Here is a 27659-nt window from a genome sequence, read left to right as displayed (position 1 = left end):
ATGCGTCCATGGCACAACAGCAGAGACCATGGCTGTCCCGAGGGGAACATCACTGCCTCCTTCCAGCCCGCCCAGTCAGGGCAGCCTATGAGGCTTACTGAACCCCATGCGGCAGGCATCTCGCCAAGCGAGTACCCAGGAGAGCTCTGCACCAGCCATGCCAGGTGGGGGGGGGGGGGGAAAGCTGCTTTGCTCTTGTAGCCTGTGCCTGCAGGGTGGGCCCTGGTGTTCTAGTCAGCTGAATGAATTTCCAGATAAAAGGGGATCCCATTCACTTACAAGGACAGACAATTAAGGTGTCAACAAAACACCCGTTAAAGCCACAGGCCTGATAAAAGACACTGCTTCCATAGCACAAAGCTGCGTTCCAGAGGGTTCTCACTGTAAGCCCTGGGTGACCGTGGAGGGGTCAGGAAGCCAACCCCAAAGCCAGCCATCCCCTCATCCATTCCAGAGGCTCTAGTGACATCTGCTGGACTCCTGCTCCACAAGTCCCTAACGCTTGTGCTCTAGCCTGAGGACACAGCGGAGCTCAGCCACCATGAAAATGCTGGGGAGAGACAGTGTGGAAGAGGGTTGAGGTTTCTGTCTATTGAATCTCTCCTCGGCGTTCAAACCACCACACTCTCTGTGAGCAGCGATTTATGGACGTCGCACCAGAGGAGAGCCTATTTGCGCACACACACTCCCACCTCACCGTGCCTTGGGCTTTAAGTTTTGTTGGTGCTCCTGGAGTGCCTGGGAGGACAGCCAGGCCTGGTCATTAACTCATGCCCAGGCTTTATGGCCTGGTCATTAACTCATGCCCAGGCTTTATGGCCTTGTGAATTCAAGAGCCATCATGGTGACTGCTGCATTGGATGTCATCACAGAACGTGTCAAACTAATTACAGAGTCCCAGTGAACGAAGGCAGCAGCTCCAGTTCACTACACTGGAGAAACAAGTTCACAGTTTGGCACCAGCAGATCAACATTCACTTCCTCCCTCCAGCCATCGGCAAACATCCTTGGGCCAAACTAGTCCATACCTGTTAAAGTGCCTAGAGCTAGAGCTGGCTGTAGGAGTCACGCTTGCGGGACTGCAGTCCCAGACAGCTTGAATAAGCTACATCCCCTACTGAATAGTCCCCCAGACTGGCTAGCTTTAGGCAACATAACCCTTGTTAATGAAGGGGAATTGTGACTGCTCAAGAGAGCATCAGCTATTTTACCCCGAGTATCCAGTGCCCGGGTAATAATGCACGGGTTACCTAGAGCACCCTTCACAAACATCAGAGCAATAAGGTTCACCATCTGTAGGAGGAAGGTGTTATTACAAAGCAGATACAGGGAGTTGGCCAAGGTCACAGTGTGTCTATAGCAGGGCCAGGGATACAACCCCAATCCCATATTCTAACCATTGTGCACACTGTCTCCCATACACACAATATATTCAGACACATAATTCTTCACCAAGGAACCCTCACAATAGAGTGTGCATTTCTTGGGACAGTTTTAGTGAGCAACATTGAATATATACGTGGCCATTGAGGTACTGTCACGGGATTCACTCACCGCTGGCAGCACCTCCTGCTGGCCATCCTGGGGATTAGACACCCTCTGGTAGTATCTTCTCTTGCCTTACTCTGCAGCCCCTCTCTCCCAGATCTGCAGTCTCCTCTTCATGGCTTCACCCTCCGGCCAGGTCACTAAAGTCCTCCCCTTCTGGCGAATTCACAGTCTTTCCAGAGCAGCTGTCTGGCTGATATCTCCAATACCCTGTGCCATTACCTAGTGGCTAGTTGGGGAACCCAGGCCCATCCTCTACACCAGGTTCCAGCCCAGGGACCCTATAACAAGCAGCTACGGTCCCTGTACAGCCCTACCTGTCTGATGCTGTTACCCTGGGCTTCTTCCTACATATATAGCTTCCCCGCTCTCTGGGTTGGTCAGCCTACAACTTGCTCCATTCAGGACGTGACTACAGCCTTTATCCCTGCAGCCTTTCCTAACAGCAACCTTCCTACACTGCAGCCAACTACCTGGCTTTATACAGGCCCCATTGGTTCCTGCACAGCTGAGCCTGTTCCTCTAATTAGGGTTTTCTTCTCAGAATTCACTCTATTAGTTTAATTGGCCCACCTGGCCTCCATTAACCCCTTCCACTCCAGTGTGGAGTGGACACCACATCACAGGTACCCCTTCGGGGACCCAGCCGTAGAGCACCATGAAGAACTCTGAATCTACAGAGAAATAATGTGGCCATTTGCCTTTCCACTGGCACATGGGCATTCACTGGCTGTGTGGAGTGCTATGTTCTCTGGTCCATCACTTGTGTATGCAAAGATAGCTAAGGCTTCCATTGGAACAGACTGGCCAGTTGTGTGAATCATGGCCGGCCAGTTGGTTTACTAATGGTGAAGCTGGTGCCCTGTGCTCTTTGGACTCACAGCACAGTGCCTCTGGATCCAGCTTGAGCTGTGGCAGTATTGGGAGGCTTCTCCCATCTGACAATGCTGGGATATCCTATGCCCCAGAGTAGCCCACAGGCGTCAAAATGATCTCATCTCAGAGAGAGAACATCTATCAGGAATACTCTTTCCTGACAACTCTCACTTACACTGTGACAGTGTTCCAGATCACAGAAATATCGGACTGGAAGGGACCTTGTTAGGTCATCTAGTCCAGTCCCCTGCACTGAGGCAGGGCAAACTATTCATAGAATCATAGAATATCAGGGTTGGAAGGGACCTCAGGAGGTCATCTAGTCCAACCCCCTGCTCAAAAGCAGGACCCATCCCCAATTAAATCATCCCAGCCAGGGCTTTGTCAAGCCTGACCTTAAAAACTTCTAAGGAAGGAGATTCTACCACCTCCCTAGGCAACGCATTCCAGTGTTTCACCACCCTCCTAGTGAAAAAGTTTTTCCTAATATCCAACCTAAACCTCCCCCACTGCAACTTGAGACCATTACTCCTTGTCCTGTCCTCTTCCACCACTGAGAATAGTCTAGAACCATCCTCTCTGGAACTACCTCTCAGGTAGTTGAAAGCAGCTATCAAATCCCCCCTCATTCTTCTCTTCTGCAGACTAAACAATCCCAGTTCCCTCAGCCTCTCCTCATAACTATGTGTTCCAGACCCCTAATCATTTTTGTTGCCCTTCGCTGGACTCTCTCCAATTTATCCACATCCTTCTTGTAGTGTGGGGCCCAAAACTGAACACAGTACTCCAGATGAGGCCTCACCAATGTCGAATAGAGGGGGACGATCACGTCCCTCGATCTGCTCGCTATGCCCCTACTTATACATCCCAAAATGCCATTGGCCTTCTTGGCAACAAGGGCACACTGCTGACTCATATCCAGCTTCTCGTCCACTGTCACCCCTAGGTCCGTTTCCGCAGAACTGCTGCCTAGCCATTCGGTCCCTAGTCTGTAGCTGTGCATTGGGTTCTTCCGTCCTAAGTACAGGACCCTGCACTTATCCTTATTGAACCTCATCAGATTTCTTTTGGCCCAATCCTCCAATTTGTCTAGGTCCCTCTGTATCCTATCCCTGCCCTCCAGCGTATCTACCACTCCTCCCAGTTTAGTATCATCCGCAAATTTGCTGAGAGTGCAATCCACACCATCCTCCAGATCATTTATGAAGATATTGAACAAAACCGGCCCCAGGACCGACCGCTGGGGCACTCCACTTGACACCGGCTGCCAACTAGACATGGAGCCATTGATCACTACCCGTTGAGCCCGACAATCTAGCCAACTTTCTACCCACCTTATAGTGCATTCATCCAGCCCATACTTCTTTAACTTGCTGACAAGAATACTGTGGGAGCCCGTGTCAAAAGCTTTGCTAAAGTCAAGATACAATACATCCACTGCTTTCCCTTCATCCACAGAACCAGTAATCTCATCATAGAAGGTGATTAGATTAGTCAGGCATGACCTTCCCTTGGTGAATCCATGCTGACTGTTCCTGATCACTTTCCTCTCATGTAAGTGCTTCAGGATTGATTCTTTGAGGACCTGCTCCATGATTTTTCCGGGGACTGAAGTGAGGCTCATTGGCCTGTAGTTCCCAGGATCCTCCTTCTTCCCTTTTTTAAAGATTATCTAGAACATCCCTGACAGGTGTCTGTCTAATCTGTTCTTCAAAATCACCAGTGACGGAGATTCCACAGCCTCCCTAGGGAATTTGTTCCAGTGCTTAACGACCCTGACCGTTAGGAAGTTTTTCCTAATGTCTAACTTAAATCTCCCTTGCTGCAGTTTAAGCCCATTGTGTCTTGTCCTGTCCTCCATGGTTAAGGAGAACAATTTATCACCCTCCTCTTTATAACATGCTTGAAGACTATAATGTATCTCCCCCCCCACACACCCCCGTTTTCTCTTCTCCAAACTAAACAAACCCAAATTTTTCAATTTTTCCTCATAGGCCATGTTTTCTAGACCCTTAATCGTTGTTGCTGTCCTCTGGCCTTTCTCCAATTTGTCCACATCTTTCCCAAAGTGTGGTGCCCAAAACTGGATACAATACTCTAACTGAGGCCTTTTAGTGCAGAGTAGAAAGGAATTACTTCTTGTGTCTTATTTACAACATGCCTGCAGATCCAACATCCCAGATCTGTCTATCCAGTACATGTGTGTGTGTGTGTAAATGGCCACCCCACTCCTGCCTGAAGGTCAGGGATTTCATACAGGGCCAGCCCTGATTTAAACTATACCCCTGTCCCAGCAACAAAAACATTTTGTAGCTGCCTCAGAATTCAGCCATCTCCATACAAAGTGTAGCGCAGTCCTGTAGAGTCACTCCCAGTGACTGCCCTTGGGGCCAAGGCTGGATGGCTCTGAAGCCTTAGCAGAGAAAATACTAACATTCCGGATCGTGGAAATTAAAGGTTGCAAGACTGTAGGGTTGTAACAGGTTGTAAAAACAAACAAGCACTTTTTCCCTGTCTGTAGGCTGGGGTCTTTTCCAGATACTGAAACAGCTACATGCTGACACAAGGGGTGCTTACATTAGAGGCCTGAAACTCGCTAATCAGATTTCGGCAGTGAATTAATAAGTGTGCATACATGTTACTGGGTTTGCCAACCCTCCACCCTGGGTATCAGAAAAGCACAGTGCAGGGGCTTGTTTTAGGCACAGAAGGCTTGATTCAACTCCCAGTGAAATCAAGGGCCGGGGGGGGGGGGGGGGTGTGTCTTTCCATTTCACTAGGAGTTGGATCAGGCCCTGAAAAACAGAACAGAAGAAAAAAAAAAAACAGGCAACTTTGAGCACCAGGTCCGAAAGCTGGGCTTGTGGCTCACTTCCCTTCCCCCGCCCCCCATCATTTTTGACACTGCTTCTTCCAGTGTGCTGGAGCCAAAGGGTAAAACCAGAGGAGCCCGGCCCCCTCCCTGAGGATGGCAGTGCTGCTTTCGAACCAGGTTCTAATCTTTCCTGGCTCCCAGCTGAGAATGCTGCTCCTTTGGAGCCATCTTTCTGTAATGTTTAGGGTCAAATTTGTATTTTTTAAATGATTAACAACTTCCTGAAGCCAGCATGATTGTCTCCAACTCACACCTGCTGTTCAGACATGGCACAAAGGTTTCAACATTGTTTCTGGGTGCTTGCACCTGTGATTATCCCCAAGTAATCCCTCTTGAAGGACTGAGCCCCGGGCCCCTTCTGATAAGGGGAGTCAGTGGCTTGGTGGTGCTCTGTTGAACAGGCAGAAGAGCGTTACCAAGACTTTGCCGTGTCCTCAGGAAGAAAGAGGAGCTGAAAAATTGTATTCAGCATTAAGGGAGAGAATGATCAAATGGGGTGAGGGGGGGGAAGTTGTTTATCTAGAGCTGATTTTGATTTTCTTCTTTCAAATATCAGCAGGATGCTGAGCCCAGCCTCATTATGCAAATAGAAGCAATTAGAGCTCACCCAGGCTCTTGCCATGTGATGTAGTTTGTGGTGCTCTCAGAAATTCTTCCTGCTACATGAGAAGAATAACAACGGGGCTTGTGTTGCTATGTTCTGTCTCTCTCTCTGACTCAGACTAGGGTGGATGTTGCCATTTGGGAAAGTAAACAATTTTTTATTTTATTTTTGTTACAGAAAGAAATTCTCAGATCTCCGAAAGTCTCTTTAATCTCCATCCCCTGGGATCATCCTTTTAACGGGCTTTGGGTAACACAACAGTCCAAGGAAAGCAGTGCTCTGGGGAGACAACAACCTTGCTAGTCTCTAAGGTGCCACAAGTACTCCTTTTCTTTCTGCGAATACAGACTAACACGGCTGTTACTCTGAAACTTGCATGGAACTAGGGCCATGTCTACGCAATGGGCGCAGCAATGGTATGGTATGCCACCACAGCCAGTAGCGAAGATGCTTCCTACAGCAACGGAAGGGGTATTTCTGTCACTGTACGTAATCCACCTCCCTCAGTAGCTAGGTCGAAGGAGCATTCTTCTGCCAACGCAGCTGCGTATACACCAGGAGCTAGCCCTGAGCGACGCAGCTATGTCAATCTAAATGTTAAGTTTAGACCAGGGCTCAATTCCCCCTCTGGGTACTGGTACTAGAGAGGGATGAAGATTTTTACAGTGAAACAGAAAAGGGCACCACAAACAACTCAGAAACAGACCAATTTTCACAAAAATACATTGCTGAGCTATGGCATTTTTCAGAGTGCAAGCAGATTTGCACCGAAAATGTGCCAAAATAGGTGGGTGTTGCATAAAAGAGGAAACAACCATTTTGTCTTTGAAATGATGTGAAACTAATTGAATTTGGGTAAGAAACAGAAATTCACATGAAATGCCACAAAAAGAAAAAGATTAATTTCGCACCTGCTGGAGAGTCCTATTTAGGCCTTGTCTACACACAAAAGCTGCACCAGTTTAAAAACCGGTTTAGCTAAACAGGTGCAAACCCTTGTGAGGACACTCTGATTTGGGTGGTGTTTATCACATTAAGAATATTTGACACAAGGGGTTTGCACCAGTTTAACTCAAACAATTTAAAAACACACCTCTACTTAAACTGGTGCAACTCTGCATTTAGAGGAGGCCTCAGCTGTTTGATCATGGAATGCCAATAAATAAATAATAAATAAATAAATAAATAATAAAGGCACGTAATGTCCTCCTCTAAAGACCACTTCACTCTTCCATCGGCCCATAAGAAACCAAGAATTTTACACATTGGGCTAGATTCTGATCTCAGTTATGATGGGGCGTAAATCCAGAGCAACTTCACTGACCTCTTTGGCTTTCTCCTCGTTCACACCAGTGCGACAGATCAGAATTAGACTCATTATCTTGTTCTTTTTTTCTGTGGATTTCTCTCACACACACACAAAAGAAAGAAAAAGAAAAAGGCAGGCTTGCAGTACTGTTGGTACAGAAAGTATGTCATGCATGTTAATGATGCTTTTTTAATTTTGATCACTCTCCTGAGTCCCCTTTCAATGTAACTGGAGGTTAGTGAGTTAGCTAGGATCTGCCATACCAAGCAAACTTTGCAGCCTGTAAGAAGAGGTCAGGGGGTTCTTTACTTTGCCTTTGAGGGTAATTAACTATGTGCATTCACTGGGTATAGAGTCAACACACAAGATCTACAGTCGACGAATCTGCGTCGAGGTGGAAAGTTCTCATGCATTTCACTCAAGGGGATTCTCATGCATTTCACATTTAGGGGAAAGTAAGCTGAGATTCTTTGAGAGATGAAACAGGTGAGGTAATATCTTTCTCAAACCCCCTCTTCTGGCCTTCAAACAACTCCCCAACATCACCATGCTCATTATCAGAAGCAAACTCCCCACGGACCAGGACACACCACAGAAAGCACCACCAGACCCTGCCAGAACAGATGCAAAACCTACACACATATCTCCACTGCTATAGTTATTCACATTCCCCACAGCACACCTTTCAAGATCCCGGGGATCCACGCCATCCGAGATCCACGCCTATCACAACATGTGGTGTGCCTCATCCACTGTACTAAACGCCGCAATAACAGCTACCTGGGTGAAAAAAACGCCGCGAGTGACATAAATTGTGCTGGCATAAGCGATCGTGTGCACAGCGCTAGGTCGGCGGGAGAAGGAACAGGCCCTATTGACTCTAGCGGTCAGAACTCACTACTCACATTTAAAAAAATCAACTTTCTGTCCACATTTGAATCCTCCTTTGTTTTAAAGGGAGGGCGTCAGCTTATAAAAATGGTGGAAAATATGTTTCCTTCTCTGCATTAATAACAGATGTGTATGATTAAGACTGAAATAATTTTTTTATGTCTGATTTACTTTGAATCACTCCTGGTGTCTGTCCACCCTGAATGATATGCAAACAGCAATGAAAGACACTAGTTTTAGTTTCTGGTCCTCAAGTACTACGCAAAACTGCAGTGTTTGATCTGTAATCCCAACAGAGGGGGGAAGTTAAATCAAGGCAGATGCTTCTTTTCATTTCCCTCTCCCCTTAAATTCCACAAACACATTCCTATTAGTACCAGGTCTTATAAAAATGTTACACAGAAGCTACATCTTGGGCCTGAAATACTTGCCAGTATCCCATTAACAGAAAGAGATCACAGGCTTTAGGACCCTGAAGGCTGTAGAGGAGTTCTGCTCAACCAGTAGGTCATGACCTGGAAATGGGGTTGCACCCCACCAACTGAGAGCAGCAAAATCCCTGTGTCTCTAAGACCCAGCATGAGCCTTTCATGAAAACAGCTGATTCATATTCAGTTAAGTCCTTGTGAGAGACAGACCATTTGGCAGCCAAAGGCTGGGAAGATGCTGTTCTTCAGTAACAGAGCTGAGCGAATAATTCATAGTGAATCAATTATTCACTATGAATTTAGCCTCTCTCTGTTAGTGAACTGTCCATGAGCTGGTTACAATTATCCCATATTTATTTGTTACTCAGGATCATTAGCTAAATAATTCAGACAAATCATTCTTGATTTATACATCATTAAGGAGATGCTTATGGAAAGCACTCGATACCCGAAATTAAAAAAATAAACTGTTTGGTTAGCTTGGATTGGATATACAGTATTGTTATAATTATTATTTAACATTTATATTGTGGTAACACCTATAGACCACAGTCAGGTTGGATCCCATTATGCTAGTGTAACAATCTGTAATAAATGAGACGGGTTTTTGTTATCTGACTGCCTGACTGTAACACTCAGAATAATCACATTTCTGGTGCAAACATTCCTGATCACACATTCACCCCCCATGAATATTCTTTAATATCTCCTTAAAATTGTCTGCTTCCTGCAAACATTCCTGCCACTAAATTCGTTCACTGGAAGATTTGCAGAAAGGAACGTGAAAGGGATGAGAGCTCAAGCAAAGCAAATTCAAGTTTTGCTTTGACGGAATATTCACGTAGTTGTTAAAATAAGGTGTTCACCTTGCTCTCTCTAATAACTCACGAAAACACACACGAAAGCTAAATAAAATTCATTCACATTGGAGTCATCTGTTGCTACTAAATCCAATAGGCTAGATTCTGTTTCTACAGTCAAAATAAGGGGCAAAAATATAAGCTTGTCTGCATAATGAATTTAAGAAGTTTTGAACAGTTATTTCAAATGGAAGACGCACATTCTTGCTTGACACATAGAACCAATTCACAAATAAAAAGGGTGCGATTGTATATTTGATTATCTGTTACCTGGAGAATTGACAGAAATTTGGACTAGTACGAGATAGAATATTGTGGCTGTGGTCCCTTTAAGGATGGGGTTGCTGAACCAGCTCATATTTACAAGAAACTGGAGGCTTTGCTCCTCCCACTCCCAGAGCAGAAAAGCCCTTTGTAATAACAAGGGAGCTCTTATTTTGTTTGTGTTTGGCCATAGCAGTTAAGGATCCCCCGACAGTTCAGTATCCTTTGTAATTTAAGAGGGAAAATATTACTAACTGAGAAGACTTAAAACAAAACCTTGTTTTTAAACATTCAGTGTTGCTGATTCATAATTTTATCACCAATCTCACCAAATTTGGTGCTTTTCTTAAAGCTCCAGCTCCTGGAGTTAGGTGATTATGTGAAAATATCAGCTTTTAATAATTAATAAAAAAAGTTAGTTTCTAGCCCTCCTGGATGCAGAGAAAAGCTTGGAAACATGGCTTCTAAAAGCTCAAAAACTACAAGGCAAATAAAAATAATCTAAAATTTATTATTTTCTAAAAATCTCATAACTTTTAAGACAATCTCATGCTTTTGGGACCTGACTCATGATTATTGAATGCTTGGGGTTGGCAAAGCTACATCTTCTGACTACAGCGGACTCCTCCTGCAGAGTGAAACTGGAGCCCTTGTAATATCCAGACATGGGAAGCAACTTTTACCCAAACTGGTGCCAGCTGAAGCTAGGTACTGCCTGCTATAAGTTTAGAAAGCTGCTGAGCTGGAGCATAAACCGTCCCCGCAAGGAGAGCACGTCTGGTTTTCAGTTGTGTATAATTTTTCTTCACCCTCCTGAACACTGAATAAATAAACGGTCTCATTTTTATGTGCTGTTGTGATCTACAGCGATCACTGAACACTGTAATGTGCGGGCTGGTAGGTATGAGCAACACTGCCCTCTACTGAATGGACTCAGAACTGCTCAACTGTGTGGCATTGTTCCTATACTCCTAACCATTAGTGAATATTCTCTTTTAGCCCAAGTGATAGGGGATTGCTTTGTTTTGTTTTGAGTTGAGGTTTGGCGTTCTATCCTTGCTACTTTTGAGAGGCCACTGTGTGCAGCAAATTAACAGCCGAGGTGTCCAAGGGTTTTTTCTGATACCTGATATCTGTTTTTTCTGATATCTGCTGCCCCACAAGACAAGGTGGCACTATTGTTATGAAGTGCTGGTGCAACAACTGTTATCCTGATCAATCTGGGGGTTGAGCCACAGATCTCCTGAACTAAAAGCAGCAACCTGTACAGCTTAAGCTAAAGAACTAAGGCCCCGATCAACCTAACTCCCATTGCCATCAATAGAAATTTGAGGCCTAAATACCTTTGAGAATGTGGGCCGAAGCCCCGAACTGGGAGCTGTCACAGACTCATACCCTCCAGGGGCAGAGGGCACATAATATACGCTGAAATGGCATTTCTGAAAGACTGTAGTGACTTTAAGCAGACTGGTTCTTAAATGAGCAGAGTGCTACAGGCTATTGTGGGTTAATATTCACGTAGGATAAACTAAATAGGGAGAAAATAAGAAAAGAATAAGAAATCTTCAAGACTATTTCCTGACAGATGTTGCATTGCACAAAAGGAACATTTCCCCCTCCCCCCTATATTGATATCCTGAATAATAATAAGCTCTTGTTCAAAATACAGTACATTCTTTTCCTCCATTTGTCAGTCACACTTAAAAAGTCACAGGAACAATTCTACCAGGAGCATAGTAACATGGCAAACGAGGTCACTAATAGGGTCCAGTTACTAGTGCAGCAAAAGAGGCAACAGCTATTCGCTATGTAGGGTACCAGAAAAACCTGATCCAAAACCTGATCCAAAACCTTCTAAAGCCAAAGGGTGTTTTCTCCATTGATTTTAATGGGCTTTGTATTGGGCTGTAAATGGACGTGAAGTTTCTGGATGGGGGAAATTTGTGGAGTTTTTGTGTGTGTATTTCAGGGGGGCGGGGTGCAGCTGAGCCTGTGAGCTTGGATTGTGGTACAAAATGTTAATATATATTAAACATGAGTATTGATCCAGGTGGTAACTCTCATCGAGGCTTGTGTGGGGAGTGAGATATCCCAGCTCACGTATCTTGAAGCCTGCAGACTCACGCATGCAGCTGCAAACCCTGCAGGGCCATTTCTTAATTTCCCAGTGCAGCTGAATTATGTTTAAGTGCAGTCTAGCGGCTGGAGCTGGGACTTCACGGCTCTCTGCCACAGATTGCTCTCTCTCTTCTGGCCTACTGTAGGATCGGGTATGAATCCCAACCTCAAAGGGAGATGGTACGGTGTAAGCTCTAGCTCCTTGGCCAAAAGATGCTATACAAGTGCAAAATAATCATTAAGTGAAACAAAGCTAGATTCAGTGCATGAAATAACAGTACCTTCCCCTTCTATAGCACCTTCCATGAGAGGGTCTCAGAGCTCTATAAAAACACCAGTGAACAAAGGTTCACAACAACCCAATGAGGCAGATAAGTGTTAACTCCATTTTACAGCTGGGGAAACTGAGACACAGAGAGGCTAAGTGACTTGCTCAGTCTTATGCCACAAATTAGGATCAGAACCCAGGCGTCCTGACTCCCAATCCTGGACGGTATTAAGCATCCTCTGCTCCTGCTGAGTTCAGTGAGAGAGGAGGGCTCTTTTTATGAGCAACTCAGAAGGAAGAAAGAGTCTTCCTAAGTTTTCATCCAAAAGCCAAGCATCGGCCCCTCTGAGTGAGCTGACTTGCTAATGGGGCACTTGTGGGCCTTACAAACCTCTAATGAGTAAAAGCCACTGAATAGTTTCCTGGGGTTGGTCTACACTGGGAGCAAGTCAGGAGCAAGATTTTCTATATTCATCTAGGACAGATCCAGCAGCAGCCAACAGTCGTGATCTCAGTGTAATGGTTCACCTCTAAAAGCGCAGCACCCAGTCTTTCATTGTCGGCATTGGCCATGAGCTCACCCAGGATAGGACTCGAACTCAGGGTGAACTTTGTGAGAGCCTGGGTGCTACAGACTCCTAGAGATGGGTCCACAATACAAAAATGAGGATGCAGATCTGGCTTTCAAACTTCCCCAATGTTTGGGGGTGAAAGGACTGATCTGTTATGAAGCTCGGGGCCACTTGCAAGATCAGGCTCCATCAGATTCCTACCGCTCTTCCCACCATGTGTTCAGGGTACCCACATCTGCAGTTTAGGGCTAGGCCCATCTCTTCTGCTCCTTGCACAAACTGGCCTCCCCTGCCACAGCAGCGTGCACCCACAAGCTGTTTCATTTAGCTACAAGAGCTGAAGTAAATGCTAATTTTCATGTCTAATTATGCAGTGCTGGAAGAATCAATATAACTAGCCCCCCTCCATGCCATTGCAATTAGAAGCTGCACATTCTCACATGAAACAGGCTTTAAAAGAATGTTGAGTGTCAGCACTTACCGGCTAATAAATAAGGAAGGAATGTGACATTCTTGGCCTGCAGGATTTGCCAGTGTCCCCTTTATAGATGTAATAAGAACTCTGCAGACACACACACGCACCCTACCCCAAACCAGGCCCACGTATTATGAAGGCAGGGTCCAGCCAGGAGTTTCTTTCTTGCATGTATTTATCCTCTTAAGGCACAAACAGAGAATTATGGACCTGTGAGGTAGAGACACTGGGGGCTGCGTGGAGACCACGTGTATACTGGTGTCTCAGCTTAAATGCAACCGGTCTTTCTGTGAGGCTGGATTACCTAAAGCTAATTTGTTTGTCTGTTTCTGCTGCCTGTACCAGATTCCTCAGGAAGCTAAGTTCCCACCCCATTTGATAGCCAGGGTTACTGGAAACTCCAGGGCCTTGACAGGATGGCTCGCTCCCCCTCATTCTTTGAGTTCTACACCTACAGGTGAAGGAAGTCCATGTGGTTTTCACTCTGCTCCTTTCCACATCCAGCTTTGGCATTAGCTGGCCCAATTTCCACTGACATGAAAGGGAGTTGCCTCTGCTTTTTGCCAGAGCTTTCATTCCTACGAACCCCTATTGACATCATAAGCCTCCTCCTGCACGCACCAGGTTTCAAAAGCAATAGTTCCCCTCTCTTCCTGCCCCAAGGGGCTCTGTGCAAAAACTCAGACAGAGTGGGGGAGGTGGCATTTAAGAGAGGTAACTCATGGGCCCTGCACTGATGCAGGCACTCAGAAGGGCACGGATGAAACTTCCAGAGAAAAGGACAAACAAAAAGAACATTGTATATGAAATAGGCATTGAAACTACAATTCAACTTACGTCCAAAAAATAACAGCTGGGACTTCTCGGAACAAGGGGAAAGAAGGAAAAAGACAAGTGTGGTTAAGTTTGGGCCTCCCTTGTCTGATCACAGTTGTTGACTCTTTTCTGGGAGTAGCAAAGGGGTGGAGATTAAAAATCAGCCAGACCTAAAACCAGCCAGAACTATTTCCACATGCCAATAAAATATGGTACGTGAAGGACTTTCGGGAACTGTTTGGGGCCTCATGCTGCATTTAAAACAAAACAGAAGGGCTCGGAAACTCACCCAAGCAGAGGCTGAAGTTTGGAATGAACCATGGTGGCTACGCACGGCCTTTCTTCTCCTCCAAGAGGTATTGGAGAGGTGGGGATGGGATTCCTACGTTGTGTGGCACTCCCAGACCTGACTCAAATGCGATTCCTAACCAAGTAACTGTGCAGCATAGATTACAGCCTGCTTAGTGGGTGGCTCAGTTTGCTTTGTGGCCTCAATCTTGGGGAGATGGGCCACAATCAGTCCTGAGCCGCAAATTCATCTCACTTGTGTCTCTGACAGGCTTAGAGCCTAGAAGCGCTTGAGAGAGGAGGGGAAACCACCAAAGAGTTAAAAAGCTTTGTTGCATCTATGAAGCCAAACATTCCAGCTGGTCTTGCCAGGATGTATCTTTGGCTTTATTGTTCCCTCCCAGGAACGGGCCTTTTGCTCATTCAACTGTGTTTATTTCACAAAAACAAACTGAAGAGCAGGTGGGTTTATTTCTGAGCCAGGCTGGAGCTTGGTGGTGGAACTTGGCAGGGCTTTGAAGGAGACAGTTGCTGCGACAGCCTGGCCTGGTTTGAAACGTGGTGGGTTATTGAGTCTGTTCAGCATCAGCTGTCTAGATGTGGCTCCCCCTGCTCTCTCCCTTTTAGTCACTGTCGAAGAGCTCAGGTCAGAGAACTGAGCAAAAAGGCTTTAAAAGATACACAACGGGCCCAATTCAACCCTGCTCCCTTTGAAGGCAAGTGGAGGTTTGCTACTGATGTCAATGGGATCAGCCTCAGGCCCTCTCTTTGCAGTGAAGAGTGGCTGCTCAAAGGCTGGGAAAGGCTTTTGCTCTGGGAAGTGCCTAAGACAAACAGATCAGAATGCTTTGCATTTTCAGTTGGCATGACTGGGTCTTCAAGCTCTTCCTGGCACTGGCCCCTTCTCCATTGCAGACCTGGTCTTGTGGTCTTGGGCTGGGACTCTGATCTGGGTTCAACTTCCCGCTATCACAGACTCCATGTGTGACCTCGAGCAAGTCACTTTATCTCTCTCTACCTTAGATCCTCGACCTGTAAAATGGGGATATAACGCTACCCTTTGGCCGTCTGATCAGTTTATATTGTAAGCTCCCTGGGGCAGGGATTGTCTCTAACTGTGTGATTTTAGAGTGCCTAGAGAATGGGGCCCTAAGCTACAGGAATATAAATAACAAGGCAGCCTTGCACAGTGACAACTCTTCTCCATCATGATGGGTCCTGCTTGGATGGCAAAAGTCTGCAGATCTGGACCCTACCAAGCATGCTATATAGGTGAGATAACAAGGTCTGATTCACAGAGACAGACGTTTCTCTGGGGACTGTGGGCCTTCCAGGCCACTGAAGCACATGGTACAGCTTGTATGAAATTATTAAAGGTGACAAAGGGTAGTGAAATTCCCTCCTTCTGCCATCTGGATCCTCACACCTCCAGGCGCTCATTGGTGCTTCCAAAGGAACAGATAAGTGCATCCATCAAAGAGTTCATGACAGGAGGGCTCACATTGGGAACAGCTTGACACAGAGGAAGCCGGATCTAGTGGTTATAGCACAGGATGGGGAATCAGGAGGTTTGCATTCTATTTCCTGCTCTTCTGCAGTTAAGCTCCTTGACTGTATTGTTAAGCAAGTTGCTTAACTGTTCTGTGCTTCGGTTTCCCTGGGAGGGATTCTCCCTTCTCTGCTCCAGCCCATGTATGCCGCTGTGCAAGGGTGCACTTACTCAGTCTATGTAGCACCAGGAGCCTAACCAGCCCAGAATCCAAGGACACACAGATGGTTCAAAGCCACCCTCTGGCTTCACTCTAAAACTGCCAGGCCCTGCTATTATTGTTAACTCGCCAGGAGCCCAAGGGCTGCAGCCAGTTTGAATACAAGGGAGCAGACTGGTACCACCCTCATCTATAAAAAAAGAGGTCTTGCCTGCAGCCACTAGCTGGGAACAGCAGCGGGAAACTTTGGGCCAAAAAGGCCCGGCTCGGATAAAACCTTTAGCTCTTCATTGCATCAGCACAGAAAGGCCGCTGGCTGACTCAGCCCATTGCCCAAGTTACCGTGCCCAGCTGCAAGTTATCACATGGGCACTGGAAAGGCAGGTAGAGTAATGGGAACCTGTGTTATCTAGAAAAGGAGTACTTGTGGCACCTTAGAGACTAACCAATTTATTTGAGCATAAGCTTTCACATCCGATGAAGTGAACTGTAGCTCACGAAAGCTTATGCTCAAATAAATTGGTTAGTCTCTAAGGTGCCACAAGTACTCCTTTTCTTTTGGCGAATACAGACTAACACGGCTGTTACTCTGAAACCTGTGTTATCTAGTGCGTTCTGCTAAGGCCCTGGAATCAGAAAGGGCCTCGAGTCACCGGGACCTCAGGCAAGTCATTTAACTTCCTCGTTACTTAGTCAACCCACCTGTAAAATTAGGAAAAAGCAAGGACCTGGCTGGAAAAGGAAACAGATTTTGCCCCTGAGCTGAGCTGCTATAAACTGCCGAAAAGAAAACTAAGGCATCTTCCCCATATCCCCAGAGCAATAAATCTCAGGACACATAAACCAGAGGGATTTTTCGTTAGAGTCCAGGTACACACCACACCCTGCGCTTAGCCCTGCCCACTTCACTGTGGTGCACACATACTGCTGAATTCAGAGAGTTGGTGCGGTGCAAAGCTCTGGGATGTCCCTCTAATACCTGTGAGCGCTGGGCTTTTCAGCACATCTTCAGGAGAAAGAGGATACCTGTTTAATATTAACCATGATCACGCTCATTTCCTTATGAGATCGACACTGGATGCTCAGCATCTGTTAAGTGTCTCACCACCTGTGACACTCAGCTAACACTAATTGTCGCTTTAATAGAGCTTGTAATGGAATGCCCCCTGCCCAGCGGCTGGTGATCTGAGCCTTGGGAAGTGACCGCGCTGTTGCGGGGAAGGAGGGAGTCTCCATGCACTGGCTTTGGGGGACTTAATCCAGACGCTTCTCTGGTCTACACTCATACCACTGCTGTCTCCAGGAGCTAGTTGCCACCTCTCTCTATTGTGCTGGCATTTCATCTCCCCCCCTTCCCTCCCACACGTGTATAAACACCTCCACACCTTATACCTTCTACTCCAGCTTTGTCACGTAACAATTAAATGATACATAAGCAAATTCCCTCAGCTTGGAAACGAGCCGTTTGCTGTAACTCCCTTGAAGTCATCAGGGATTAATTTGGATCAATAAATCCAGCCTCATGAGTTTCCCAGGCAATAACCACACTTTAGCCTTCAATTTGAGACTCTCCACACATTTTAGAAACCCTCCCAAGAGCCCAGCTACACAGGTATTGATTATTTTGTACGACTGTAGCACTTTAGAGGCCCTAGCTGAGCTCAGGGCCCCTTTGTGCGAGGCACTGTATAAACATATAGCAATAGCGAGTCCCTGCCCCAAAGAGCTTGCCGTCTAAAGAGATGAGACAGACAACGGGTAGGCAAAAGGAAGTATCAGTATCACCATTTTACAGCTAGGAAACAGGCACAGAGAGATTAAGAAATGTGCCCAAGGCCACACAGGAAAATGGTGACAGAGCTGGGAAATGAACCCATATATCCTGAGTCCCAGTCCACTAATACTCACAACACCCTCTTTCCTCTCATTTTAGCATAATTATCCCCACTTTACAGTGGGCAAACAGGCACAGCAAGGTTAACTGACTTGCCGATGGTCTGACAGCTGGACAGTGGCACATCTGGGAACAGCACTTAGCACTCCTGACTCCCTCTTGTACTCTAAGGGTATGTCTACACTACGAAATTAGGTCGAATTTATAGAAGTCGGTTTTTTTGAAATCGGTTTTATATATTCGAGTGTGTGTGTCCCCACAGAAAATGCTCTAAGTGCATTAAGTGCATTAACTCGGCGGAGCGCTTCCACAGTACCGAGGCAAGCGTCGACTTCTGGAGCGTTGCACTGTGGGTAGCTATCCCACAGTTCCCGCAGTCTCCGCTGCCCATTGGAATTCTGGGTTGATATCCCAATGCCTGATGGGGCTAAAACATTGTCGCGGGTGGTTCTGGGTACATCTCGTCAGGACCCTGTTCCCACCCTCCCTCCCCCCGTGAAAGCAAGGGCAGACAATCATTTTGCGCCTTTTTTGTCTGCTGCCAGCCAAAGATGTAAAGGATAGATGGAGTGGGTCAGAACAAGAAATAGACCAGATTTGTTTTGTACTCATTTTCCTCCTCCCCTGTCTAGATCACACTGCAGTCAGTCACAGAGAAGGCGCAGCGAGGTTAATCTAGCCATGTATCAATCAGAGGCCAGGCTAACCTCCTTGTTCCAATAACAACGATAACTTTGGTGCACCATTTCTTATTGGAACCCTCCGTGCAGTCCTGCCTGAAATACTCCTTGATGTACAGGCACACCCTTTGTGGATTTTAGCTCCCTGAAGCCAACCCTGTAAGCCGTGTCGTCAGTCGCCCCTCCCTCCGTCAGAGCAACGGCAGACAATCGTTCCGCGCCTTTTTTCTGTGCGGACGCCATACCAAGGCAAGCATGGAGGCCGCTGAGCTCATTTTGGCAATTAGGAGCACATCAACCACCACACGCATTATCCAGCAGTATATGCAGCACCAGAACATGGCAACGCGATACCGGGCGAGGAGGCGACGTCAGCGCGGTCCCGTGAGTGATCAGGACATGGACACAGATTTCTCTGAAAGCATGGGCCCTGCCAATGCATGCATCATGGTGCTAATGGGGCAGGTTCATGCTGTGGAACGCCGATTCTGGGCTCGGGAAACAAGCACAGACTGGTGGGACCGCATAGTGTTGCAGGTCTGGGACGATTCCCAGTGGCTGCGAAACTTTCGCATGCGTAAGGGCACTTTCATGGAACTTTGTGACTTGCTTTCCCCTGCCCTGAAGCGCATGAATACCAGGATGAGAGCAGCCCTCACAGTTGAGAAGCGAGTGGCGATAGCCCTGTGGAAGCTTGCAACGCCAGACAGCTACCGGTCAGTTGGGAATCAATTTGGAGTGGGCAAATCTACTGTGGGGGCTGCTGTGATGCAAGTAGCTCACGCAATCAAAGATCTGCTGATATCAAGGGTAGTGACCCTGGGAAATGTGCAGGTCATAGTGGATGGCTTTGCTGCAATGGGATTCCCTAACTGTGGTGGGGCTATAGACGGAACCCATATCCCTATCTTGGCACCAGAGCACCAAGCCGGCGAGTACATAAACAGCAAGGGGTACTTTTCGATAGTGCTGCAAGCTCTGGTGGATCACAAGGGACGTTTCACCAACATCAACGTGGGATGGCCGGGAAAGGTGCATGATGCTCGCATCTTCAGGAACTCTGGTCTGTTTCAAAAGCTGCAGGAAGGGACTTTCTTCCCAGACCAGAAAATAACTGTTGGGGATGTTGAAATGCCTATATGTATCCTTGGGGACCCAGCCTACCCCTTAATGCCATGGCTCATGAAGCCGTACACAGGCAGCCTGGACAGTGGTCAGGAGCTGTTCAACTACAGGCTGAGCAAGTGCAGAATGGTGGTAGAATGTGCATTTGGACGTTTAAAGGCGCGCTGGCGCAGTTTACTGACTCGCTTAGACCTCAGCGAAACCAATATTCCCACTGTTATTACTGCTTGCTGTGTGCTCCACAATATCTGTGAGAGTAAGGGGGAGACGTTTATGGCGGGGTGGGAGATTGAGGCAAATCGTCTGGCTGCTGGTTACGCGCAGCCAGACACCAGGGCGGTTAGAAGAGCTCAGGAGGGCGCGGTACGCATCAGAGAAGCTTTGAAAACCAGTTTCATGACTGGCCAGGCTACGGTGTGAAAGTTCTGTTTGTTTCTCCTTGATGACACCCCCAGCCCCTTGGTTCACTCTACTTCCCTGTAAGCTAACCACCCTCCCCTCCTCCCTTTAATCACCGCTTGCAGAGGCAATAAAGTCATTGCTGCTTCACAGTCATGCATTCGTTATTCATTCATCACACAAATAGGGAGATGACTACCAAGGTATCCCAGGAGGGGTGGTGGAGGAGGGAAGGAAAATGCCACACAGCACTTTAAGCACAGCACTTTAAAAGTTTACAACTTTAAAATGTATTGAATGACAGCCTTCTTTTTTTTGGGCAATCCTCTGTGGTGGAGTGGCTGGTTGGCCGGAGGCCCCCCCACCGCGTTCTTGGGCGTCTGGGTGTGGAGGCTATGGAACTTGGGGAGGAGGGCGGTTGGTTACAGAGGGGCAGCAGTGGCAGTCTGTGCTCCAGCTGCCTTTGCTGCAGCTCAACCATACACTGGAGCATTCTGGTTTGGTCCTGCAGCAGCCTCAGCATTGAATCCTGCCTCCTCTCATCACGCTGCCGCCACATTTGAGCTTCAGCCCTGTCTTCAGCCCGCCACTTACTCTCTTCAGCCCGCCACTTACTCTCTTCAGCCCTCCACCTCTCCTCCCGGTCATTTTGTGCTTTCCTGCACTCTGACATTATTTGCCTCCACGCATTCGTCTGTGCTCTGTCAGTGTGGGAGGACAGCATTAGCTCGGAGAACATTTCATCTCGAGTGCGTTTTTTTTTCTTTCTAAGCTTCACTAGCCTCTGGGAAGGAGAAGATCCTGTGATCATTGAAACACATCCAGCTGGTGGAGAAAAAAAAAGGGACAGCGGTATTTAAAAAGACACATTTTATAAAACAGTCGCTACACTCTTTCAGGGTAAACCTTGCTGTTAACATTACATACATAGCACATGTGCTTTCGTTACAAGGTCGCATTTTGCCTCCTCCCACCGCGTGACTACCCCCTCAACCCTCCCCCCTCCCCGTGGCTAACAGCGGGGAACATTTCTGTTCAGCCACAGGCAAACAGCCCAGCAGGAATGGGCTATACTGAGTGTCCCTGAAGAAAAGCACCCTATTTCAACCAGGTGACCATGAATTATATCTCACTCTCCTGAGGATAACACAGAGAGAGAAAGAACGGATTTTGGTTGAATGCCAGCAAACATACACTGCAATGCTTTGTTCTACAGTGATTCCTGAGTATGTGTTACTGGCCTGGAGTGATAAAGTGTCCTACCATGAAGGACGAAATAAGGCTGCCCTCCCCAGAAACCTTTTGCAAAGGCTTTAGGACTACATCTAGGAGAACCGCAAATGCCAGGGCAAAGTAATCCTTTCACATGCTTGCTTTTAAACCATGTATAGCATTTTAAAAGGTACACTCACCAGAGGTCCCTTCTCCACCTGCTGGGTCCAGGAGGCAGCCTTGGGTGGGTTCGGGGGGTACTGGCTCCAGGTCTAGGGTGAGAAACAGTTCCTGGCTGTCGGGAAAACCGGTTTCTCCGCTTGCTTGCTGTGAGCTATCTACAACCTCCTCCTCATCATCATCATCTTCGTCCCCAAAACCTGCTTCCGTATTGCCTCCATCTTCATTGAAGGAGTCAAACAACACGGCTGGGGTAGTGGTGGCTGAACCCCCTAAAATGGCATGCAGCTCATCATAGAAGCGGCATGTTTGGGGCTCTGACCCAGAGCGGCTGTTCGCCTCTCTGGTTTTCTGGTAGGCTTGCCTCAGCTCCTTCAGTTTCACGCGGCACTGCTTCAGGTCCCTGTTATGGCCTCTGTCCTTCATGCCCTGGGAGATTTTCACAAAGGTTTTGGCATTTCGAAAACTGGAACGGAGTTCTGATAGCACAGATTCCTCTCCCCAAACAGCGATCAGATCCCGTACCTCCCGTTCGGTCCATGCTGGAGCTCTTTTGCGATTCTGGGACTCCATCATGGTCACCTGTGCTGATGAGCTCTGCATGGTCACCTGCAGCTTGCCACGCTGGCCAAACAGGAAATGAGATTCAAAAGTTCGCGGTTCTTTTCCTGTCTACCTGGCCAGTGCATCTGAGTTGAGAGTGCTGTCCAGAGCGGTCAGAATGGAGCACTCTGGGATAGCTCCCGGAGGCCAATACCATCGAATTGTGTCCACAGTACCCCAAATTCGAGCTGGGAACGTCGATTTAAGCGCTAATCCACTTGTCAGGGGTGGAGTAAGGAAATCGATTTTAAGAGCCCTTTAAGTCGAAATAAAGGGCTTCACTGTGTGGACGGGTGCAGGTTTAAATCGATTTAACGTTGCTAAATTCGACCTAAAGTCCTAGTGTAGACCAGGGCTAACAATTAGGTCTTACACTTCTTATGTCTGGACCCCTTGTGTGTGTCCTGGGCATGTTACTACAGGTCTAAAGAACCACAGGCTGCAGCTTAAACAGGTGAGCTGCAGCAAAGCTGTCCTCTGGACCCGCCACGAGGAGCCATGCTGAGATTGTCTCAGCTGGAAGTTGCTTCTTGCATGTCTTACAGAGTGTAAAGTTATAGTGAATTGTGACAAGGATTGTGTAGTAAGCCATGCTTTGAACAGCCACAATGCGCTGATCGGCCATTAGAACAATGGGCAGTGACTTGCTTTAGGCTAACCGATATTCCAGTTGCATAAGCATTTTCGGAACTGTAGTTTAAAGGGATGCAGTTCAAATGGCAGTTCTGAGTCACTGCCATCCCGTTATCTTGACTCAACCAATTATGGCTTTAATCATTCCAAGAATGTCTTCAACTTTGTTCCATTCATTAATATTGTGAAAGAAAAATCTAGCACCAGCCTCCCCTCTGTTCTATTAGTCACTGCTAGAGTGATAGTTTTATCCTCTGCAGCTCCGACCCTCTGGAACAGCCTTCTGTTTCTCCATCTCAATGATCTTCACGTTTCATCAGAAAACAAGAAAATTAAAATGCTCCCCCCTTGCCTGGACTTTTATTCTCGCTGCCACTATTTCTATTCTATTCAGGTTCTTATACTGCGCTGATCATCATAGTATCTGAGTGCCTTCCCGTAGTGCATTAAGCAACGTGACTAACAGCTGTCGTGTGCCTGTTCTCTCCACCTCTCCCCAGAGGGAGAACTGTGTGCAGTGGAGAGTTTTGTTTTGAAATTTATTATAATATAGACACATGTATGTTAGAGAAGCCAAGGTCAAAGGATGCATTTGGCATTTGGAGTGGACAGTGGGGAGGTCTGTGATGGTCCTTAGTTCCTGGGGGAGTTAATTCACCAGTCTTGGGCTGACTCCCAAGAACGTTATGTCTCCTGTGCAGACGAGCTTTACCCTTATTGTGCCAGAGCAGCAGAACTGTCAACCACAGTCTTCATCCCAGAGCTTCAGCTGATCTTTTAGATACCCTGAGCCCAGGCCTCAGAGCACTTAGATAAGGACTGAGACACTCAAACTTGATTCGCTCTTCTATGAGAAGCCAGTGTAGGGAGCGGAGGACAGATGTGATGTGTTTGTGGTGGCCTGGGTTGCTGAGAAGACGCGCTTCAGCATTTTCAAAGTGCTGAAGATTTAATGCCCAGGTATATTGCATTGCTGTAGTCCAGCTGAGAGGTGAGAATAATTGAGGCGGGGGCATTGTTTGCTGGGACGGAATAGTGTCTCCTAGGTAACTGGAGGTGGTAGAAAGCATTATTCACAGATGTTGCAATGTGAAAACAGCATCAGTTAGGAATCTACACGATGGATCTAATGGATCAAGTGTGGATGTGTACCTCCAGACAAAGAAGACCCACACTGTGGCAAAAACTCGTCAAAAAGCTCTCTTCTGCCCACCAGCATCATCTCTGTCTTGCTCAGGTTAAGCTTCAACCAGCTGTTCTTCATCCACAACATCATCCAAGCACTGGGCCAACTTGACTTAGTGGGGTGTTTGTGAAGGATAGGCAGAGCTATGCATCGTCTGCATATTATTGGCACTTAACTCCATGTCGTCTAACCAGGAAGAATGTTAGATGGCATAAAGAACAGGAGTACGTGTGGCACCTTAGAGACTAACCAATTTATTTGAGCATAAGCTTTTGTGAGCTACAGCTCACTTCATTGGATGCGCGAAAGCTTATGCTCAAATAAATTGGTTAGTCTCTAAGGTGCCACAAGTACTCCTTTTCTTTTTGCGAATATAGACTAACACGGCTGCTACTCTGAAACCTGTTAGATGGCATGTAATGAAAACTACAGTGTGGCGGGTACAGCTAGTTTTCAACTGCACAAAAAGAGCCCTCAGTGAAGCAAATACTCTTTGAGCAACGTATACATTGAATCAGACTTTGCCTCATAGTGTCTCACCCTGCCACGGCCAGGGCGTTCCAGTGGTGCCTGGCCAAACAATTCCAGATTGCTGATCTTTTTCCCTTTCAAGAAAAACAACTTAAGAAATCCCATTAAAAAAAATGTTAAAGGAAAGTTAAAGTTGCACAATTAAGCACTTAAGGGATCCACATTAAACTCTGCTCTCTTGTGCATACACTTCTTCAGTTACATGATCACATGGTCTTTCTCACATAAGGCAATACACCATTTTTTCTCCTGCTTTGAAAGATGCAGCTTGTAAGACGGAGAGGAATAAAGCAGGCTTCTGCAGGAGTCCCTGGCCTCATTCATGATGCATTTCTGTGAGAGACTTTCATAGTCTCTATTTGTGTGGTATACGCAGAGTGATACAAATGAGGAGATGGTACTTACACATGTAACTAAAGTTGCAGCAAGAACTGTATTATCCTATTTTATTTTTTAAAATGGGTATGTGATCATGTAATTAAAGGCTGCATCTTAATGCCAAGAAAAGGTTGCACGTGTAACTTTCTCCGGCATACCCTGACTTTCGAGTACTTAATTGTGCAACTTTAATGTTCCCTTCGGGTTTTTGATAGAATTGCAAACAGTGCTGGATTCATGGAATTAATTCCATCACTGGGGTCCGGTGCCTCTAGCACCATCCTTGCAGTTTATCCGGTCACTAATAGAGCTCCCCTGAATTAATTAGATTACTGCAGTCTCTGTATGAATCACTGTAATGGGAGGGAAGCTGAACTTGGCCACCAACTTCTGCTGGCCTTTATTAGACACATCCCTCACCCTAAGGCACATGCCACTAGCACATGGCAATATCTGGAATCCTAAGACCTGCTGTTCAGGAAAAGGGGGGACACATGTATCTATCTACCTACAGTAATAACCCCTGGTGTGACAGCATGCCACAGAAACCCTCACAGATAGGCTCCTCTGTGAACATCTGGGGAAAGCAGAGAACTCAAAGCAATAACAAAACCCTAGAAAAAACAATGAGCAGCACCTTCTGATTATAACAACCTAGTGTCCTAAGTAAAGCTGGCTGGCCAACATATGCACACAGACTGCTGAAGCTGAGTCAGACTCACACATAACAGATCTCCAGGCCAAGGGTTAGGCGATTGGGAGATTGATGCTGGAAAAAGCAAGACAATCACGTTTAAATCTCAACAGGAACAGTTGTCCTTCCAAGGAAAACTGACCTACAAAAATCAGAGATTTTTACTCCAAAGCACCTAAGACACTTTTGAAAACAGGACTTAAGCTCTGAAGTCACTTGGGCCCTTTAAAAAATGTTACCCAAGATCGTAAAAGAACAAAGTCCTGGGTGGCTAGCCAAGATTCTGTGATATTTTGGAAAGAGCAGTAGGGGCTTAAACTAGTCCCCTGGGCCATAATTTCTGCTCCTGCTGTTTGCTAGTTGGTTGCTGCCCTCCACCCCAGCGGTGGCTGCATTTCAGTGGTGTGCTATATGTATTGTGACAGGCTTTGGGAGTCTTCAGGATGGAAGGTTCCAGATACACGCAAGCTATGGTTACAAATATTGCTAGATTTGTAGGTGTGGTCATAACATGTTGTCAATGAAATGTAGGGCTGGCATGGAGATTTAGGGTATGAAGGTTCAGGATCAGAGTTTTGGTTTTAGGGGGACGTCAAGAGCCCAGCAGCCCGTGATGAGCAGGCATCTGGTTTGCCAGGGAGATAAAGTGACCTTTTCTAGGCCTGCTATAGTGGCTATTCAGCAGCGACAGGTCCAAATGCCTTCCAAAGTAAAACCCCAAGAACACAGGCACAAAGAGCAGTTCCCTGTTGTTTGGGTGAGATGCCCGAGATATCGTCTAATTCCTGAGGCCCCATCTGTGCATGCTACACCTGTCCATGCTATGTAGACTCTGCTGTGGAGAAAACTCATGCCTTTCTGTGTGAAAGCAGGGCCGAAATTGGACTGCATGCCTGGCTACTGCAGGGAATGGAAACCACAGCAGTGTTTTACGACGGCATTAAACTCAAATGTTCCCAGCGTCTCAGGTAGTGGAGATCCTGCCTGGCCCCGTGCCACAGAGGCCAGCGCTGTCAGGGAGGCTATTTCAGCCTGAAGGGCAATTTACCAGAAATGATACAAAGGGAGAATATACCGCAGAGCTATTAACATTCCTTCCAGTGGAGATCCTGAGGCTTTGGTTTGTAAAGAGGCAATATTTAGCCTTTCCTTCTCTCTTTCCTATAAAATTGAAAAGCCTTCAGCTATATCCTCCCTGGCCAGGAGGTTGGTTTCATTCAGGCTCTCCCCCATGTCCGGGGGCTATGGTGCTGGTGTCTAGGATGAATAAAGATGGATTTTTAGCCTCATTCTATCCTAAAATTACCCCTAAAATTTTTAGCCTTATTCTTTCCTAAACTGGCCCAGCTTCCCCACCCTGAATTGGCTGACCAGGATAAACTTCCATTTCCAGTGCATAATTCTTGCCCTGGCACCATTAGGGTTGGCAGTTCATAGCCCTGGCATCTCTGGGCTCAAGGCCAGCAGCACAGAGGTAAGGGTGGCAATACATCCTCCCATGCCACCCTTACTTCTGTGCTGCTGTTGGTGGTGGCTCCGCCTTTAGAGCTGGGCACCTGGCCTGCAACCGCCACTCTCCAGCTAAACAGCTTGAGCCCTGGCACCTTTTCATTACAAGTTAAGCACTGCCTATTCCGATCCATATAAGCCAGGCAATCTCTCCTATGATGTTTCCTATTTAAAGGTGGCACAGTCAGTGTCTAGCTAGTTAGGTTCTAGCTAGACTCCAGGGTGGTTATGCCAGGCCTTATTCCTTACAAAAAGAGATCACAGTGACCATTTACATTAATACGGTATTCATATGGCTATCCTAGGGGTACATGAAGCTAAAGAATGGCCCTTTGGCAGTGAAGACTGATCCTTCATTCACACTATATACATGAAGCTAAAAACAAAACATACTGTGCTTATGTCACAGATGCCATTTGAAGCTCTTTGCTTCCAAGTATTATTTCCATTTTACAGATGCGCCAACAGAGGTGACTTACCTAAGATCACCAAGCTGGTCATGGGCAGAGCTCAGAAGAAAACCCAGATCTCCTGCCACCCAGCCTTGTGCCTTATCCCCTAGGCCACATTACAGGGGCCTTAACTGATCTGTGGTGAATGGTGGTCCTTGGTTTTCTTATGGCTACGCCCAGCCGATGAAATGACTTCAGTTACCAGAGCAAAGGTCTTTCTCTTCAGCTGAGTGGAAGCAGAGATGGCTCCAGGGTGACGTGCACGCATGCTGCATGCCCCAT

The 27659-nt window shown here is 46.8% G+C and overlaps 1 protein-coding gene across 5 annotated transcripts in view; it reads right to left on the bottom strand.

Moving 5' to 3' along the window:
* Window positions 1-27659, bottom strand: part of FBXL18 (F-box and leucine rich repeat protein 18) — a 132272-nt gene that overhangs the window by 65628 nt on the left and 38985 nt on the right. Inside the window, exon 5 of one of the 5 annotated variants that reach the window (XM_073361911.1) lies at window positions 20591-20824. The exons of 1 other annotated variant lie outside the window; for it this stretch is intronic. In XM_073361911.1, the coding sequence (XP_073218012.1) occupies window positions 20767-20824 (58 nt within the window). In that variant the 3' untranslated portion in view covers window positions 20591-20766. Of the gene's footprint in view, window positions 1-20590; window positions 20825-27659 lie in introns of those variants that run through there. 3 more of the 5 variants (XR_012161086.1, XR_012161091.1, XR_012161090.1) reach the window with 3 other exon arrangements.

The sequence above is a fragment of the Lepidochelys kempii genome, chromosome 10, assembly GCF_965140265.1.
Source record: "Lepidochelys kempii isolate rLepKem1 chromosome 10, rLepKem1.hap2, whole genome shotgun sequence".
NCBI lineage: Eukaryota > Metazoa > Chordata > Testudines > Cheloniidae > Lepidochelys > Lepidochelys kempii.
This window is presented reverse-complemented; position numbering and strand designations above follow the sequence as displayed.